Consider the following 17,020-nt stretch of genomic DNA (forward strand, 5'->3'; position numbering starts at 1 on the left):
CTATTTCAGACTGCATGTATCCTCTCCAATATAATTTCCTCCCCCTGCCCTGGCGGTGGGGATGGCAGTGGACGGAGTTGTCGGTAAAGTAAATATTCATCACTAACAAATTACCTAGCAGGTAAACTTCCGTAACCGAGTTCGTACCCAAAGGTAACAATTTGCATCCGTACTCAGCGCTCATCGAATATGATATCCACGGGTACCCGTACTCATGAGTTGAATTGTCAATTGAAATAGATAAGAGGGAGCTCACCTAAACAAGCACCTTACCAAATATTCTAAACAATGTATAGCTTACCTAACCAAATCTATTTAGCAAAGTCACACGAACCTATACCACTAATCAACTAAGCACACCGGAAGCTCCTACATATGCTAGTAAGCAAAACGCACAAAGCACAACCTCTGCTACCACTACTCACTAGTTACACTATACAAGCACAACTAGAGAGTTACTACAACTTAGCTATATCAGCTAACTAGTACAACAGAAGCAACTACTTAGCTACACAAGCCTAGCACAGAAGCAACTAATTAATTACACAAGTTAACTAGCTACGCACGAGCAACAACACTAGTACAAGTAATACAAGCTGGTGTTAGGGATTTGCAAACCAACAGGAAGACAATGATGACACGATGATTTTTATCCTAAGGTTCGGTGGTTTGCCAACCACTTAATCCCCGTTGACGCAAGCCCAAGGTTACCGCCGATCCTCTTGCTAGTGGTGAACCCACAAGCTCACTCTCTCCACCAAAGGGAGTGCTCACAACTAGAGCTCTAGCACTTGATGCGGCCAAACCACTTGGTGCTCTTCACACCTCTCTTCTACTAGAGTTGTTCTTTGCAAGCTTTCACGGGGCGAGCACAACACTCCTCAACATCACGGTCTCTATAGACCACCGCACAATCTCCGTGTGTGCTACGACGAAGTCCCCAAGCCTCCAAGCTGTCTAGAAGGTAGCAACCTTCAAGAGTAGCAAACAATGATCCGGCTTGCAACACGATCACCTAGTGCAAACTCTTGTAATCTCTCAATGCACGGCACTAGGAATCACTTAATCACAATCGGATGCAATCACCACTAAGCATGTGTGAGTTAGTGAGGCTAGAACACTTCTACAAGGGTGGACACAAAGTCCCCAATGTGTTCCACCAGCCCTTTAGCCAACCACCCCCTTTGTATATAGAGGGGGCACTCAAACTAGCCGTCATGGGCCAAAACCCATGCCTCAGCCTACCTGACGATCCAACCGTGGGGAACAACAGCTACCTACCAACCTGTGTCCCACCAGTCAGTCTCAGCCCACCGGTCCAACCGTGGGGAACAAAATTCACCACCAAAGAGTTCCCGAGAGGTTTGGACTAGCACCGGATTGATCCAGTGTACCAGACCGACTATGCGCTAGGCCTCTTTGAACCTAGTCCTCTTTCCCACGCACTTGGCCTAGCGGCCAGTCCGACCACCATGTCTCGTGGTCTGACCACCAACCGGGCTCGCTGTAAGGACCTAGATGGCTAAAGGGAGGGAGTGAATGGCCTATATAAAAATTTCCTCTACAAGGCACAAACACTAGCACGGGGTTAGTACAAGATATGACTCTAATAGCCACTACAAGCACTAGCTCTAATTCAACCAAGCAAACTCCCTACACAATTCTAGTAGCAATTGAATTCTATCCTAAACACTTCACCACACAAAGCTACTAGCTACACAACTACACTAGAGAGGTAAGCTAGAGAGCAACTAACAACTATTTACTACTAACAAAAGCAACTAACTATTCTAGCGTTACAATGTAACACCCTAAAAATCATTTTCAGAAATAGTAATAATTTTGCTTCATTTTATTTAATTTTCCATGATTTACTTAGGCAAAATAATAATTTTTGTGAATATTAAAATTAAATATAAGGCTTAGAAACAATTTTGTTGCATTCATGCTTGTGCACAGTTTTTGTTTGAGTGTAGGATAGTGTTGTGTGGTTTTGAATTCAAACCTAGTTGGAATCTGAAACCAGTTTTTTTTAAAAAAAAAGAAAAGAAAAAGAAAAAGAGTTTCTTTTCTCTCGTTCTCTTCCTATCATGGATGACAAGGTAACTTCCTCATATCAATTTGCTTTCCTTTGTGTGACCTCATGCATGGTTTCACCAAAAACTTCTGTTTTGTTTTCACTGAGTGAGCGCACGTGCATAGAAATATGTGGTTGCCTGAACAATCTGATAGTCTCCGTCTCTTCTAGGTTATCCTGAAGAATGTACCACCAAATAGCGCTCTGATAAATGAAATCGTGGACAACGTCAAAAGCCATCTTGTGAGCAAGGCACTGTTGAAAGGAGATTCTTCCACAGTTCGACCGTTGCGCCATCTGCAAAACGAACCTGTAAGTTTTGTTTTCACAAGGAAGCGATACACACATACCTTAACTAAGGTGCTTCCTGTTCTGGGAGTGTAATCGACCTTATAACTACCTACAAGAATGGAGGATTACGTCGACGGTGCTCACCCTGCGCGAGCACCTTTTTGTGAGCTTTGCTGTGCGCGTGCTGCACTGGGAAGCCAGCATGGCCATCTCTGGAGTCATGTCAAGGGTGAAGAAACCGAACGAAGACGAGGGCGAAGGTGACTCGTCCTCATCTGGTGGCGTCCTGTGTAAGTGGAACAGGCTGTGGACTGTCGGAAGGTTCGCGGTATCGGGCATGGTCGCCTATGTAGATGGCCGGCTGTGCCGACACATACCAAATCGCATAGCCCGGAGGATCGTTAGCGGGTTTCTACTGAGCTTCATCGAAAACAGGGGCAACGAATAGGCGGGCACGCCACAAAAGGCCTCGCCTTCTGTTTCCTGCAAATAAGTCATGTGTATAAAAAAAAGTCATATCATGGACCATGGTAAATAGGCGTGCACGTCGCAGAATGAACGGATGTGTGAGCAAGGCTCGGTTGGCTAGCTGCGCCGGCGTGCGAGCAGCCCACATGAGTTCGATCCCTGATCGACTCGCTTGCCTCACTGTTGCTCAGGATTTCTACCTCTCCCACGTGATACCACAATGGATCATGACGTGCCAGTCCCCTACGAAATCAGTGGATTTCGGTGATATCAAGATGGACGCGGTTTTCAAATCAGTGGATTTCGGTGATATCAAGATGGACGCGGTTTTCAGATCTGGGTGTAGTTATGGGTTTGTTTGTACACGGATGGTGTGAGTAGTGTGCGTGTGTTGAGTTAGTGTGCGTGTGTATGAACAGATGCTACAGCTGTATCCAGATGAGAGACAAAAAAAAAAGAAAAAAGAACAGATTTGTGGTAGTGCACGTGACCGCTCACTCCATAGAGATGTACACCGCGCCGGGCCCACGTTTGGTGTACAGAAACACTAGGGGACAGTAATTCTGTAATTACTACTCCCCGGTTACATTTCGTTGTCATGGAATGTGATAGCTAGCCGTGGCTATGAAAAACGCAAAATCAAATATGCGTTGGGTCGCGCCATCGGAGAGCGCGTGGCCCGTCGCCGTCCTCACGCTCGTTTTCTCTCCGCATGCTTCTCCTTCCTCCGCCGCCTCTCTTCCTCCCGCCTGATCCTGCCCCACACCCATGCCCGCGCCGGAGAGGGAGAAGAAGAAGCCGCCTATTGGGGTTCTGGCGAGGAGGAGGTTGCCGGAGAGGGAGAAGAAGCCAACTCCGACGGGTTTAGAAGGAAGGGGCCCCGGGGAGGCAGGGTAGCCAAGTGACGGGGAAGGACTCCGGGCGGTTCAGGGCCCTGGCGGGCGGAGGCGGCCGGGCCAGGTTGGGGCGGGGGCACCATGGCCATGGCGGAGCTCCGACGAGAGGGGGGAAGGGAAGAATGCGCTCGCCGTGAGCGCTAGCATTCGCCGGGGCTTCGGTGTACCCTAGCACCCGCGGCGAGTGAAAGATCCTTGTTTGGTTTTGGTAATTGAGTGACAATCTTAGGTGGACTAATATGTGTTTGAGTGAGATACACAGATGATTAGTCTACAAGTACATCATGTGTGAGCAACCTATGCCATAGAGGTGAAATGACTTGGATATGTTACAAGGCTCACACATGTGATAAAGAAGCTCATTGCATATGAGACATGACATGGAGTCATGTGACTAAGGTGAAGAAGATCAAGACAAGACTTGGCTTGATGGACCGGTTGCAAGCGTGAAGGGCAAGTTGGAGGCTTTGGAGCGATGGACCGCGTGGCGTTGAAGCTTGAGCAAGACTTAACGCCGATGGACGAAGGCAACGGTGAAAAGCAAGTGAGGTCAAGATCGATGAACCAACAAGGTCACGTGATGATATAAAGTAGATCATATCATTTGTTGATCAATATTGGTGCATGTGTCGCATTAACATTAGAGGAGATGGAATGGAATGCGCAAGGCAAAGATATAACCTATAGGGCATTTCATTTCACCGGTCATAGGTGTGTAGAGAAATTTATGACCGGGTTTAGGATAGATGGCCATACTATCAAGAGGGGCAAACTTGTTTGCATATCGGTCATCTAGTTCCACTCGAGCGATCTAACTTTGCATCGTTGCTAGGATCGAGTGTGTCGGGTACCGTGAGAAGGGGTACCCTAAGCAAGACCCAAAAAACGACTGCTTAGACTTCGTAGAGATCGAAACCAGCTAAACACTGCTGGCCTCGGCCGATTCTCCGACTCGCCCGAGGCCCCGGGGGCCTCGGCCGATTCTCCGACTCGCCCGAGGCTCCCTCACTACCGACCTCGAGCGATTCCCCGCCAAAGGCCTCGGCCGGGCCACCGACCCTCCGTCTCGCGCAAGGCGGGCTCGGCAGCACTCCGTTGCCTCTTCCTCCTCCCGTCCCTCTGACAAAACGTCGTGTCGCATCAACTCAGCCAACTGCTGCCCCTGACGACAACCGCATGCTCGGCACAGTACAGCAGAATGGCCGATGGGACAGGAGGCAGGACTGGGCAGGGGTTACCCGTCACTGTGCTAACCACCATGCACATGGTTGACACCCATGCCTCACTGTGCTGCCAACTCCTGCTCCGAGGACAACGCAGCGTGGGGAGCCACGTCTGGGCTACTATGGCCTCGGAATCAGTACCCAGGACCAATAATTCCCTCCAAGGCCTCGGTAGTTTGCCTCAGGGGCTCGACAGCCTGGGGACCCATGTCCACCAAAGCCCCCCGCGATGGCTTGGCCTCGGCACCTACAGAGCCACAGCCCCCTACGATGTCATCACGCGATGACCTGCACGTCCCCCGGACTGGGCAGGGGTTACCCGTCACTGTGCTAACCACCATGCACATGGTTGACACCCATGCCTCACTATGCTGCCAACTCCTGCTCCGAGGACAACACAGCGTGGGGAGCCGCGCCTGGGCTACTGTGGCCTCGGAATCAGTACCCAGGGCCAACAACTCCCCCGAGGCCTCGGCAGTTTGCTTCACGGGCTCGGCAGCCTGAGGGTCCATGACCGCCGAGCCCCCACGATGGCTCGGCCTCGGCATCTGCAGAGCCGCTGCCCACTACGACGTCATTACACGGTGACCAGCACGTCGCCCGCCATGTCCTGCATCAAGCTGTATGGGAGCCCCACGACGCACAAGATCAAGTATGACCGGCGTGTCACTTCTGCACGACAAGGACGGAGCCACTCCATCGACCATACCACAACAACAGTGGCCGGCTACAGGGCTCGGACACGACACCCCATTTGCAGAAGCGCTATGTAGCAACCTATGTACGTTCCCGGTCCTCCCTTAGAGTATAAAAGGGAGGGACCGGGGCCATTTCTAGGGGACGAGAAAGACGAACACACCGATAGAACCACGCACTCCTACGCTGCTTGGGAACAACGCCTCAAGCAGCCCGCACCACCCACGCCGAGACCTGGGGCTAGTCCCTTCTCTCACCTAGCTTGTAACCCCCTACTACGAGCACTCTGGTGCAAGGAATACAAGATCGATCTCTCGGACTGGACGTAGGGCCTCGATTGCCTGAACCAGTATAAACCTTGTGTCTCTTTGCATCACCATCCGGGATTAGGGGCACGCAGCACAAATTCACTCGTTGGTTGAGGGACCCCTGGTTCCAAAGCACCGACAGTTGGCGCGCCAGGTAGGGGGCGCTGCGTGTCAGCTTCGTCATCCTAGCAAGTTCCGGATGGCAGACCCTGTACGACCGTTGCGTCTCGGCACCGTAGTTTGGTTCGGGAGCCTAGAGTTCATGTCTCTAGGGCATGAGTACGACATGGTGCTCCTCACTCCTCGAGCCCCACCGTCCGACGATGAAGTCACGCCCCGGCAGCCCAGGCGCAGGCGGCGCCAGGGCGGCCGCTCTCGCCACGCTCGCCAGGCGCGACGCGGGCAAGGCCACCCCGAAGCTACGCGAGCCCAGGGCGGCACGCCCCTCCCCGCCGATGCCCTACGACCAGCTGTTGGTACGGGGTCCCTGGCTGGGGACCTGTCTGGCCTGAGCATGGGCGAAGGAAAATCGCCGGTGGCTCGCGGCAACGCCTAGTCGCCTAGCTCCGCTCCACCACTCCCTGAAGAGCCGACCCGGGCGGGGCAGAATATGGAGACGGCACCGTCCCCATACCCCTTTGGGTTGAGAAATGCCGCCGCCTCTTACGCCTACGCATACGCTGCCACTCACGAGCACCCTTCGGAACGCCGCCAGCGCTTCGCTCTCGACCTGAGCACCCGCTCCGACCCCTCGGACGAGGACGAGGCATGGCCCAGGGTGGATTTCTCCGAACTCCACAACCCTGGGGCTTTGCGCCAATTCTTGGCCACAAGCGACTACTGCCTCGGCTACTCTGACTCTGACGACGAAGGGACTTACGATCCATCTCGTGAGTGCTTCCACGTCGGGCTCGGGATGCCAAGGGCGGGTGAAGAGGACGAAAGGACAGGCAACCATTCCCCGCCCCGGGCAGGGGCGGGCGACGCCACACCTCCGCGTCTCGAGGCCCCGGCGGCACGGAACGAGAATCCCGTTCGTGGGGGGCATCGACGCCCAGACCTGGAGCAGCTCCGCGAGCTTCGAAACAAGGTCGAACAAGACCGACTCCTTCTGCAACAGCTTCGGGACACTCTCGAGCAGGAGCAGCAAGGGCGCGGTGAGGGCGGAGGGGCCCGAGGGAGGGCCCGCGACGTCCATCACCGCATCAACGACAACGAGGGGGGAGAGCCACCCCCAATCTTTAATCGCGCTAGCCAGAATGTCGCAGCGGCTGCGATGCTGGTCCGAGCGATGCCCGAGCCCTCCACCACCGAGGGGCGACGGGTCCGCGGAGAGCTCCGCGATCTTCTCGAGACCGCAGCGGTGCAGCAGGCCGAAAGTTCCACCTCCCGCCGGCGCGGAGGCACCTCGGAGCAACCCACAGCGCAGCCTCGCCGGGGCCAGGTTGCCTCGGTCCGTCCCGAGGACGCTCACGCGCCAACGGTCAACAGGGCCCCCTCGGTGCGCGACCGACTTAGGGACCAACGCGAGGCACAGGGCGACCACGAAGTAGTTGGCAGGCGACGGCGCCACGACGACGGAGCCGCACGGGGCTACCACCCACACCGAGGCGGTCGCTACGACAGCGGTGAGGACCGCAGTCCTTCCCCTGAGCCACCAGGACCTCGGGTCTTCAGCAGGGCCATCCGTGTTGCTCCTTTCCCCGCCTGGTTCCGACAGCCGGCCAACCTCGTGAAATACAGCGGCGAGACCAACCCGGAACTCTGGCTCGCCGATTACCGCCTAGCCTGCCAGCTAGGTGGCGCGGACGATGACCTGCTCATCATCCGCAATCTCCCTCTGCTCTTGTCGGACTCGGCACGAGCCTGGCTCGAGCATCTCCCTCCCTCGCAAATCCACGACTGGCGCGACTTGGTTAGGATCTTCGTCGGGAACTTCCAGGGCACATACGTGCGCCCTGGGAATTCCTGGGATCTTAAAAGCTGCCGCCAGAAGCCAGACGAGTCTCTCCGAGATTTCATCCGGCGCTTCTCCAAGCAGTGCACCGAGCTACCCAGCGTCGGCGACTCGGAGATCGTCCAGGCTTTCCTCTCCAGCACCACTTGTCGGGACTTGGTCCGAGAGTTAGGATGCAACGTCCCACGCTCTGCTGCCGCGCTCCTCGACATCGCCACCAGCTTCGCCTCAGGGGAAGAGGCTGTCGGAGCCATCTTCCCCGACGCCGACCCCAAGGGGAAGCGGAGGGAAGAGGCCCCCGAGGCCTCAGCCCCCCACCTCCCTAAGAAAAAGAAGAAGGGTCGCCCAGGGAAGCAGGAAGTTCTCGAGGCCGTCCATGTCGCCACGACGGATCGCAGGAATCCCCGCGGCCCCCGCGGCCCCGGGCTATTTGACAACATGCTGAAAAAGCCCTGCCCTTACCATCAAGGTCCGGTGAAGCACGCCCTCGAGGAGTGCACCATGCTCCGGCGCTACTACGCCAGGCTCGGGCTCCCCGACGACGACGCCAAGCAGAAGGGCCCCAGCGGTCGGAATGAGGACAAGGACGACGGGTTCCCCGTGGTACGCAACGCTTTCATGATCTTTGGCGGACCCTCGGCATGCCTCACGGCACGCCAGCGAAAGAGGGAACGCCGGGAGGTTTTCTCGGTCAAGGTGGCCACCCCTCGGTACCTCGACTAGTCTCGGGAGGCAATCACCTTTGACCGGGATGACCACCCCGATTATGTTCCAAACCCCGGGCGGTACCCGCTTGTCGTTGACCCGATCGTCGGCAACACCCGACTTACCAAAGTGCTCATGGACGGAGGCAGTGGCCTCAACATCCTCTACGTCAACACTCTAGAGCTCCTGGAGCTCGACCAATCACGGCTCCAAGGCGGTTCCGCGCCCTTCCACGACATCGTGCCAGGAAAGCGCACGCGACCCCTCGGGCGCATCGACTTACCCGTCTGCTTCGGCACTCCCTCCAACTACCGCAAGGAGGTCCTCACCTTCGAGGTGGTTGAATTCAAGGGGGCTTACCACGCCATCTTGGGGCGCCCGTGCTACGCCAGGTTCATGGCGATCCCCAACTACACCTACCTCAAGCTCAAGATGCCAGGCCCCAACGGCATCATCACCGTCGAGTCCACGTACGAGCATGCATACGACTGCGACGTCGAGTGCATCGAGTACGCCGAGGCCATCGTGGAGGCTAAGACCCTCATCGCCGATCTCGTCCAGCTTGGTGGCGAGGTTCCCGACGCCAAGCGGCGCACCGGGACCTTCGAGCCCGCGGAGGCTGTCAAGCCCGTCCCCGTTGATCCCACCATCCCCGACGGCCGAGAACTGAAGATCGGCGCCACCCTCGACAGCAAATAGGAGGCCGTGCTCGTCGACTTTCTCCGTGCGAACGTCGATATGTTCGCATGGAGTCCCTCGGACATGCCGGGCATACCAAGGGAGGTCGCCGAGCACGCCTTAGATATCCGGGCAGGCTCCAGGCCGGCAAGGCAGCATCTGCGCCGATTTGACGAGGAGAAGCGCAGGGCCATCGGCGAAGAATTGCAGAAGCTCATGGCAGCCGGATTCATCAAGGAAGTATTCCATCCAGAGTGGTTGGCTAACCCTGTGTTAGTCAGAAAGAAAAGTGGCAAGTGGAGGATGTGCGTGGACTACACTGGTCTAAATAAAGCGTGCCCGAAAGTCCCATTCCCACTACCACGAATTGACCAAATCGTCGACTCCACTGCAGGATGCGAAATCCTCTCCTTCCTTGATGCTTATTTCGGTTACCACCAAATCAAGATGAAAGAGTCCGACCAGCTCGTGACTTCTTTCATCACTCCATTCGGCATGTACTGCTACATAACCATGCCGTTCGGCCTCAGAAACACAGGGGCTACTTACCAACGATGCATGATCCAAGTCTTTGGTGAACACATCGGGCGAACCGTCGAGGCCTACGTAGATGACATCGTAGTCAAGTCCAGGAAGGCCAGGGATCTCGTCGGCGATTTGGAGATTGCCTTCACATGTCTCAGAGAGAAGGGCATCAAGCTCAACCCCGAGAAGTGTGTCTTCGGGGTTCCCCGAGGCATGCTCTTGGGATTCATAGTCTCGGAACGAGGGATCGAGGCCAACCCGGAGAAGGTCTCGGCCAGTGACCAACATGGGCCCGATCCGGGACCTCAAAGGGGTGCAGAGGGTCATGGGATGCCTTGCGGCCCTAAGCCGCTTCATCTCGCGCCTCGGCGAAAAAGGCCTGCCCCTGTACCGCCTCTTGAGAAAGTCCGAGCGCTTTTCTTGGACCACCAAGCCGAGGAAGCCCTCGCCAGGCTCAAAGCACTGCTCACCACCCCCCCCATCCTAGTTCCACCCACCGAGGGCGAGCGCCTCTTACTCTACGTCACTGCGACGACCCAAGTGGTCAGCGCGGCCATAGTAGTCGAGAGGCAGGAGAAGGGACATGCTCTACCCGTCCAACGACCTGTTTACTTCATCAGCGAAGTGCTCTCCGAGACTAAGACACGTTACCCCCACATCCAGAAGCTGGTTTACACCGTAGTCTTGGCTAGACGCAAGCTGCGTCACTACTTCGAATCCCACCCGGTGACTGTGGTGTCGTCTTTTCCTCTGGGAGAGATAATCCAAAACCGGGAGGCCTCGGGTAGAATAGCCAAGTGGGCTGTCGAACTCATGGGGAGAAACCTTGTCTTTCGCGCCTCGGAAGGCAATCAAATCACAGGTCATGTCTGACTTTGTAGCCGAATGGACCGACACACAGCTGCCACCCATTCAGATCCAATCAGAATGCTGGACCATGTACTTCGACGGGTCTCTGATGAAAACTGGGGCCTGGCGCGGGCCTGCTCCTGATCTCGCCCCTCGGAGTACACATGCGCTACATGATCCGGCTTCACTTCGCCGCCTCCAACAATGTCGCCGAATACGAGGCCCTCGTCAACGGCCTGCAAATCACCATCGAACTTGGAGTGCGACGTCTCGACGTACGGGGTGATTCGCAGCTCGTCGTCGATCAGGTGATGAAAGAGTCAAGCTGCCATGACCCCAAAATGAAGGCGTACTGCGCGATAGTACGTCGTCTGGAGAACAAGTTCGACGGTCTCGAACTCAGCCACGTTGCACGAAAGTTCAACGAGGCCGCGGACGAACTAGCAAAGATGGCGTCGGCACGGACCCCAGTTCCCCCGAACGTCTTCGCCAGAGACCTCCACAAGCCATCCGTCGACTACGCCTTGACGGAAGAGGGCCCATCAGCCGAGCCCACCGCAGGGCCCGAGGCCCCCTCTGCCACCGAGACCTCGCCCGCCGGGCCCGAGGCCATGGCAATTGACGCAGAGCCTCCCGAGGCCGATCAGGAACGGACTGGCGAGTCCCTTTCCTTGATCGCCTCGTTCGAGGAGAACTTCCTGCTGACAGAACCGAAGCCCGGTGGCTTGCGCGACGCGCCAAGACTTACGTCCTCTGCAATAGCGAGTTGTATAGGCGCAGCCCATCCGGTATTCTCCAACGATGCATCACCACCGAGGCTGGCCAATCCTTACTTTGGGACTTGCACGCGGGAGTCTGCGGGCACCACGCGGCGCCTCGGGCGCTCGTGGGTAACGCCTTCCGCCAAGGTTTCTATTGGCCGACGGCGGTGGCAGACGCCACGAGGCTAGTACGCTCCTGCGAGGGATGCCAGTACTACGCTCGACAGACGCACCTCCCGGCCCAAGCCCTCCAAACCATCCCCATCACATGGCCATTCGCTGTGTGGGGGCTGGACATGGTTGGGCCTCTGCAGAAGGCACCCGGGGGCTATACCCATCTGCTGGTAGGCTATCGACAAATTCTCCAAATGGATCGAGGCTCGTCCGATCGCTCAGATCAAATCCGAGCAAGCGGTGCTGTTTTTTACGGATATCATCCACAGGTTCGGGGTTCCTAATACCATCATCACTGACAATGGGACACAATTCACCGGTCGCAAATTCCTAACTTTCTGCGACGACCACCACATCCGGGTGGCCTGGTCAGGCCGTAGGGCACCCAAGGATGAATGGCCAAGTAGAGCGTGCCAATGGCATGATCCTACAAGGCCTTAAGCCAAGAATATTCAATCGGTTGAAGAAGTTTGGCAAGAAATGGCTCGCCGAACTCCCGTCAGTCATCTGGAGCCTAAGGAATACCCCGAGCCGAGCCACGGGGTTCACACCGTTCTTCCTGGTCTATGGAGCCGAGGCCATCCTCCCCACTGACCTAGAATACGGTTCCCCGAGGCTACAGGCATACAACGAGCAAAGCAACCGCACTGCCCGCGAAGACGCCCTCGACCAACTGGAGGAAGCCCGAGACGTCGCACTGCTACACTCAGCCAGGTACCAGCAAGCCCTACGACGCTACCAAGCCCGGCACATCCAGAGACGAGACCTGAAGGTGGGCGACCTGGTGCTGAGACGGAGGCAGAGCAACAAGGGCCTGCCACAAGCTGACCCCACCCTGGGAAGGGCCGTACATCATCGCTCAAGTGCTGAAGCCCGGGACCTACAAGTTGGCCAACGAGAAGGGCGAAATCTTCACAAACGCTTGGAACATAGAACAGCTACGTCGTTTCTACCCTTAAATTTCCAAACGCTGTTTACATGGTTTCTCGAAATACAATAAAGAAGCGTTCTTAGTTGTTATAATCTTTCGTGGAACCCCCCTGATAGACAAGTCGATTGTATAGAACCTAAGGACCGCACGATCGTCTCAAAAGCGAAAAGACTGGCCGAGCCGTGAGAACGACCCACGCCTCCGGGCTACGGCAGCTCCCTCACCACCTTTTCACCCAAAGGACAGCGTAGGCTCCGAGGAAGTTCTATACAGAGAGCTTGTCTATCAATAGGGGCTCGACGTCACAATACCCCTATAAGGGGGACTCGGCTCTGCCTCTGCAAAGCCGAGCCCCCCTCGGGGGCTAAAGAGGGGAACCCCCTAAGTCTCGAACACCGTTTGTTAATGGTCTTTCAAAAAATTTCTACGCCAAACTCTCTCGCGCTCCAACGGGACCCTCACAAAAAACCCAAAGACCAAAAGTTTGTCTGGAGGCCAAAGGGCCGGTCGAGACGTGAGAACGGCCTACGCCTCTGGGCTACGGCAGCTCCCTCACCACCCTTCGCCGAAGGACGGCTTAGGTCCCGAGGGATTTCTTTGCGGGTTCCCAAGATCGAGACAGAGGGCACAGGCTCGGAAGTAGAACAGAAAACGATTAAAAAACGCACGTGCGCAAATACTTTACAGGCCTCGACGGCCACGAAGACGTCACGATATGACAACTAACCCAATCCGGTTACATGGCCCCTTTTTGGCCTAGATCAAAGCTCAAGGACCAGCGGCTGGCGCGGGAGGGACCACCTCTTCTTCAAATAGACGGGCCAGCGCTGTGCCAGGTGCCTCGGCCGCCTCCAACAGCTTTGCGACCTCCGCATCCGCCTCTTCGTCATCTTCTGGCAACACGTAGCCGTCGCTGACAGCCTCGAGGTTGATGGCGTAATGCGAGGAGACGACGGCCAGGGCATGCTTGACACCCGTGTGCAACGCCCCCCGGAGCCTCTCGTGGACGCGGCCGCTCAATGCAATCAGGCGGCTCCCAAGGGAGCTGGCTGATTGGACCTCCTCGACATCCAGGGTCTCGCAGGCGGTACGAACGGCGCCGCACAGCGCCTCGTGCTCCCGGACCTCAACATCCAGCGCTGCTTGCGCTGCGACGGAGGCCTCAGCCGCCTGGGAAGCCTCTTTCTCCAGATCTACGTCGCAACGAAGGGGCAGGAGTCAAACGCGAACCGGAACAAATGGACAAGGAACACGGTCCAGCGGAACTTACCTTTGGCCTTGTTCTTCCAGGATAAGACCTCGACCCGAGAGGCCTCGGCCGCCTTGGTTGCCTCTGCCAGGGCGACTTTCGTCGCCTGATGCTCGCTCTGCTCCGCACCCAGCTGCCCGGCCGTGGCCTTTGCAGAGGCCGTTGCTTCTTGGGCCCGAGACCTGAAGGAGTCTCTCTCCTCCTCCAGTTCCTTAATCTTTGCCACCAGAGGGGCAGCCTGGCCCTTAGCCGTGACCAGCTCGGCCTGAAGGTCAGCACAACGAAGGCGGAGGTCCTCCACTTCCGCACTCCGCGCCGACAGAAGCCCCTGGGCATCGGCAAGCAGGCCCCTCTGCCGCCGGAGTTGGTCCCAGACACCCCTCTCCCTCCGTAGGAACACCGATTTCCCAAGGGACCGGGTCTCGAGCTCCTAAAAAGGTAAAAAACGCACGTCAAACACTGCGAGGACAACTCGGCACGAGACACGAAAGTACTTACCCGAGTGACACCAGGCAAGTCCCCTTCCATGACAGTCATCGCTGTCTGCAACGACCGCACTGCCAGTTGGCGGTACTCCTCGAGGGTATCCCAACGCCCCCCCTCGGCGATGTCTTCAAGGGCGAACACAGGCTCCCCCTCGGGATCAGCCTGGTCCCGCCAGAAAACGCGTGGGAAGTTCCACCCACGGGGCTCGGGCCGTAGCGGGGCAAGGGCTGAACTCCCCTCGGCAGGATCTAGGACTTGCTGCTCCGCGGCACTGGCCGTCTCGACGTCCGCCGCCTCCTTCCCTCGGGAAGAATCATCAGACGAGATTGTCTGAACCAGGGGCAGCGCCAAAGTTTGCTCCACCTCCACCTCCATCGCCTCGGTCTCGACGGACCCGGGGGCTCTGGCCTCCGCCATCTCTACCTCGATGGCCTCGGAGTCCACCGCCCTGACCTCGGAGGTCTTGGGGGCCCGGGCCTCACTCTCAATGGCCTCGGCAGTGCTAGACGCCCCAGCCTCCGTCGCCCCAAGACCCACAACATCGCGAGGCGTGGGCTCCTCCTCCTCCACTCGCTCCGCGGCCGCCTCGGCACCCTTTTCCTGAGCGGCCACCTCCTCCGAAACAGCCTCGCCCAACGCCGCGCCACGCTGCGCATCAGCCTGCGCCTCCGCTGCCCGATGGGCGGAGGAGCTAACGTTCACCTTGAGCGCCTTACGGGGCGCCAAGGGAGGATCTTCCACCAGATGCGTCTGGCTGGAAACAAAGACACTCCCGAGGTCAGCATGCGATCAAGGGGCAAACAAGAAGTACTACGGACTCCACCAGAGAAGACGCTTACCGCGAACGGGGATGCAGCCGCTTCGACACCGCCTGCCTCCTCTGCAACGATGGTGGTGGTAGCGGCAGCGCGGCCTCGGTGTCCACCAATGCCAGCTGGCCTCCGTCGGACCCCGGCACCTCCTCGACCCTTCGCGGAGACAATGGGGTCGCCCCCACCGTCACCCGCTCCACCTCCACCGTCGAACCCGTCAGGCCGACGGCGCGCTCCTCCGACACCCGCGCCTCGGGTGTGTCGGCCTCGTCCCCAGGACGGACCGCCACCGGACGGACCGCCACTGGCCCCGGGACACCTCCTCCTCCTCCTAGGGGCGTCAGGCTCCTTGCCGGCGCCCCGGGTACCATCTCCCTAATGTCGGGGAGGTGTTCCAAACAGGCCGTCCCCACCTCGCGCCCGCCGCCGTCGCTCGAAGAATCCGACGCCGACGACGAAGGAGACGGCTCCAACGGGAGACCGTCGAGCTTCTGACGCCGGCGGCGGGCGTCCAGCTTTTCGCGCGCAAGGATCTTCTTCGTGCGCTTCGCCTCCTTAGCATCTTTCTTCCTCTTCTCCTCCTCGGCACGCGCCCTGTTCGCGGATCGCCGCCGGGCGTCCTCGGGTACGGGTGGCAGAGAGGCTCGCACATCTCTTATCCCCTGAGGGAACGACGAAGTAAGACAACAGACGAAAAGGCAAAAAGCAAGAAGGCCGCGAGAGCCTCGGCAACTTCCAACTTACCAGCGAGACATACCCCCGCGACGGGCGCATCGGGAACGGCATCAAATCCTCAATCTTCGGCTTCACGTCCACCGTTTCCCTCACCCGACGCAGGGTCTCTTCGTCGGTAAGGGCGAAGGCGGACATCTTGATACCGGCGATCGGATCGCTCGGCGTCATCTCGAACAGCCGCCGCCGCCGGGCCATCAGCGGCAACACCCTCCGGCGGTGAAAAGCCGCCACGACCACAGCCGCCAAAAGGCCATGGTCACACAGCTTCCGCAAGGCCCTCAAAAGTAGTTCCAGCCTGGGCTGATCGGCCTGGATGACGCCGTACCCCCACTTCTCCGGTTGACTCTCCACGACCCGCCCGGTATAAGGGGGAAGTCCTCCGCCATCGTTGCGGAGGTAGAACCAGCCGTCATACCAACGACGGTTGGACGATGACAGCTGGGCCGGGATGTAGAGGGACTGCCGATCTTGCCGCACGTGAAGGGTGCAGCCGCCGTCCCTCTGCACCTTCCGAGCCCCCCTCGTTCCCCCCGGCTTGGTGGTGAACGTCGCTCGGAACAAGTGGAGCCACAACTCCCAGTGGGGAGCGATCCCCAAGTACCCCTCACAGACGGCGACGAAGATGGCCGCCTGCGCGATGGAGTTAGGGCTGAAATTGTGTAGCTCCACGCCATAATAGTGCGGGAGCGCCCGCATAAAGTTATCCGCCGGCGACCCAAAGCCTCGCTCGTGGAAGACCACGAAGCTCACCACGTAGCCGTCGCGCGGCCTCGGCTCTGACTCGTCCCCCGGAGCAATCCACTCCGGCTCGTCGGGGTCGGTGATCGGGCGAAGAAGACCGGCCTCCACGAGCGACTGCAGCTTCTCCTCGGTGACGTCAGACCGCTCCCAGGGATCCGCCGCAAGGAGGACGGGACCACCAGCCATTTGCGCGGCGAAGGACGCTGCTACGGCGGTTATCTCTCTCCCTCTCTCTTTCAGTCTCTCGCCCTCGCCCTTCTCCTCCCCGGCGCTCTATGCTCTCAGCAGCGGCACGGAGGCAGCAAAAGCGAATGCGAAAGAGGTAATAAGGGGAAGGGCGAGGTTCTTTGCGTATTTATGCAGGGACAAGACGAAACCGCCGGGCGACGAAATCGGGGAAGTTTCCCCCAAAAGATCCGGAGCGGTTATCCAGATCCGGTTTTACAGCCCACGCGCCC

At 57.8% G+C, this 17,020-nt stretch overlaps 1 protein-coding gene across 1 annotated transcript; it reads right to left on the reverse strand.

Moving 5' to 3' along the window:
* Positions 1-13,307: 13,307 nt before the first annotated feature.
* LOC136507675 (uncharacterized) lies at positions 13,308-15,457 on the reverse strand. The gene is made up of 4 exons (XM_066502328.1): positions 15,114-15,457; positions 14,530-15,028; positions 13,971-14,218; positions 13,308-13,452 (listed from the first exon to the last, which is right to left on the reverse strand). Exons 1-4 carry the CDS (start codon positions 15,455-15,457, stop codon positions 13,308-13,310), a joined length of 1,236 nt encoding a protein of 411 aa, XP_066358425.1.
* Positions 15,458-17,020: the final 1,563 nt, after the last annotated feature.

This window comes from Miscanthus floridulus, chromosome 15 (genome assembly GCF_019320115.1).
Source record: "Miscanthus floridulus cultivar M001 chromosome 15, ASM1932011v1, whole genome shotgun sequence".
In the NCBI taxonomy this organism is placed as follows: domain Eukaryota; kingdom Viridiplantae; phylum Streptophyta; class Magnoliopsida; order Poales; family Poaceae; genus Miscanthus; species Miscanthus floridulus.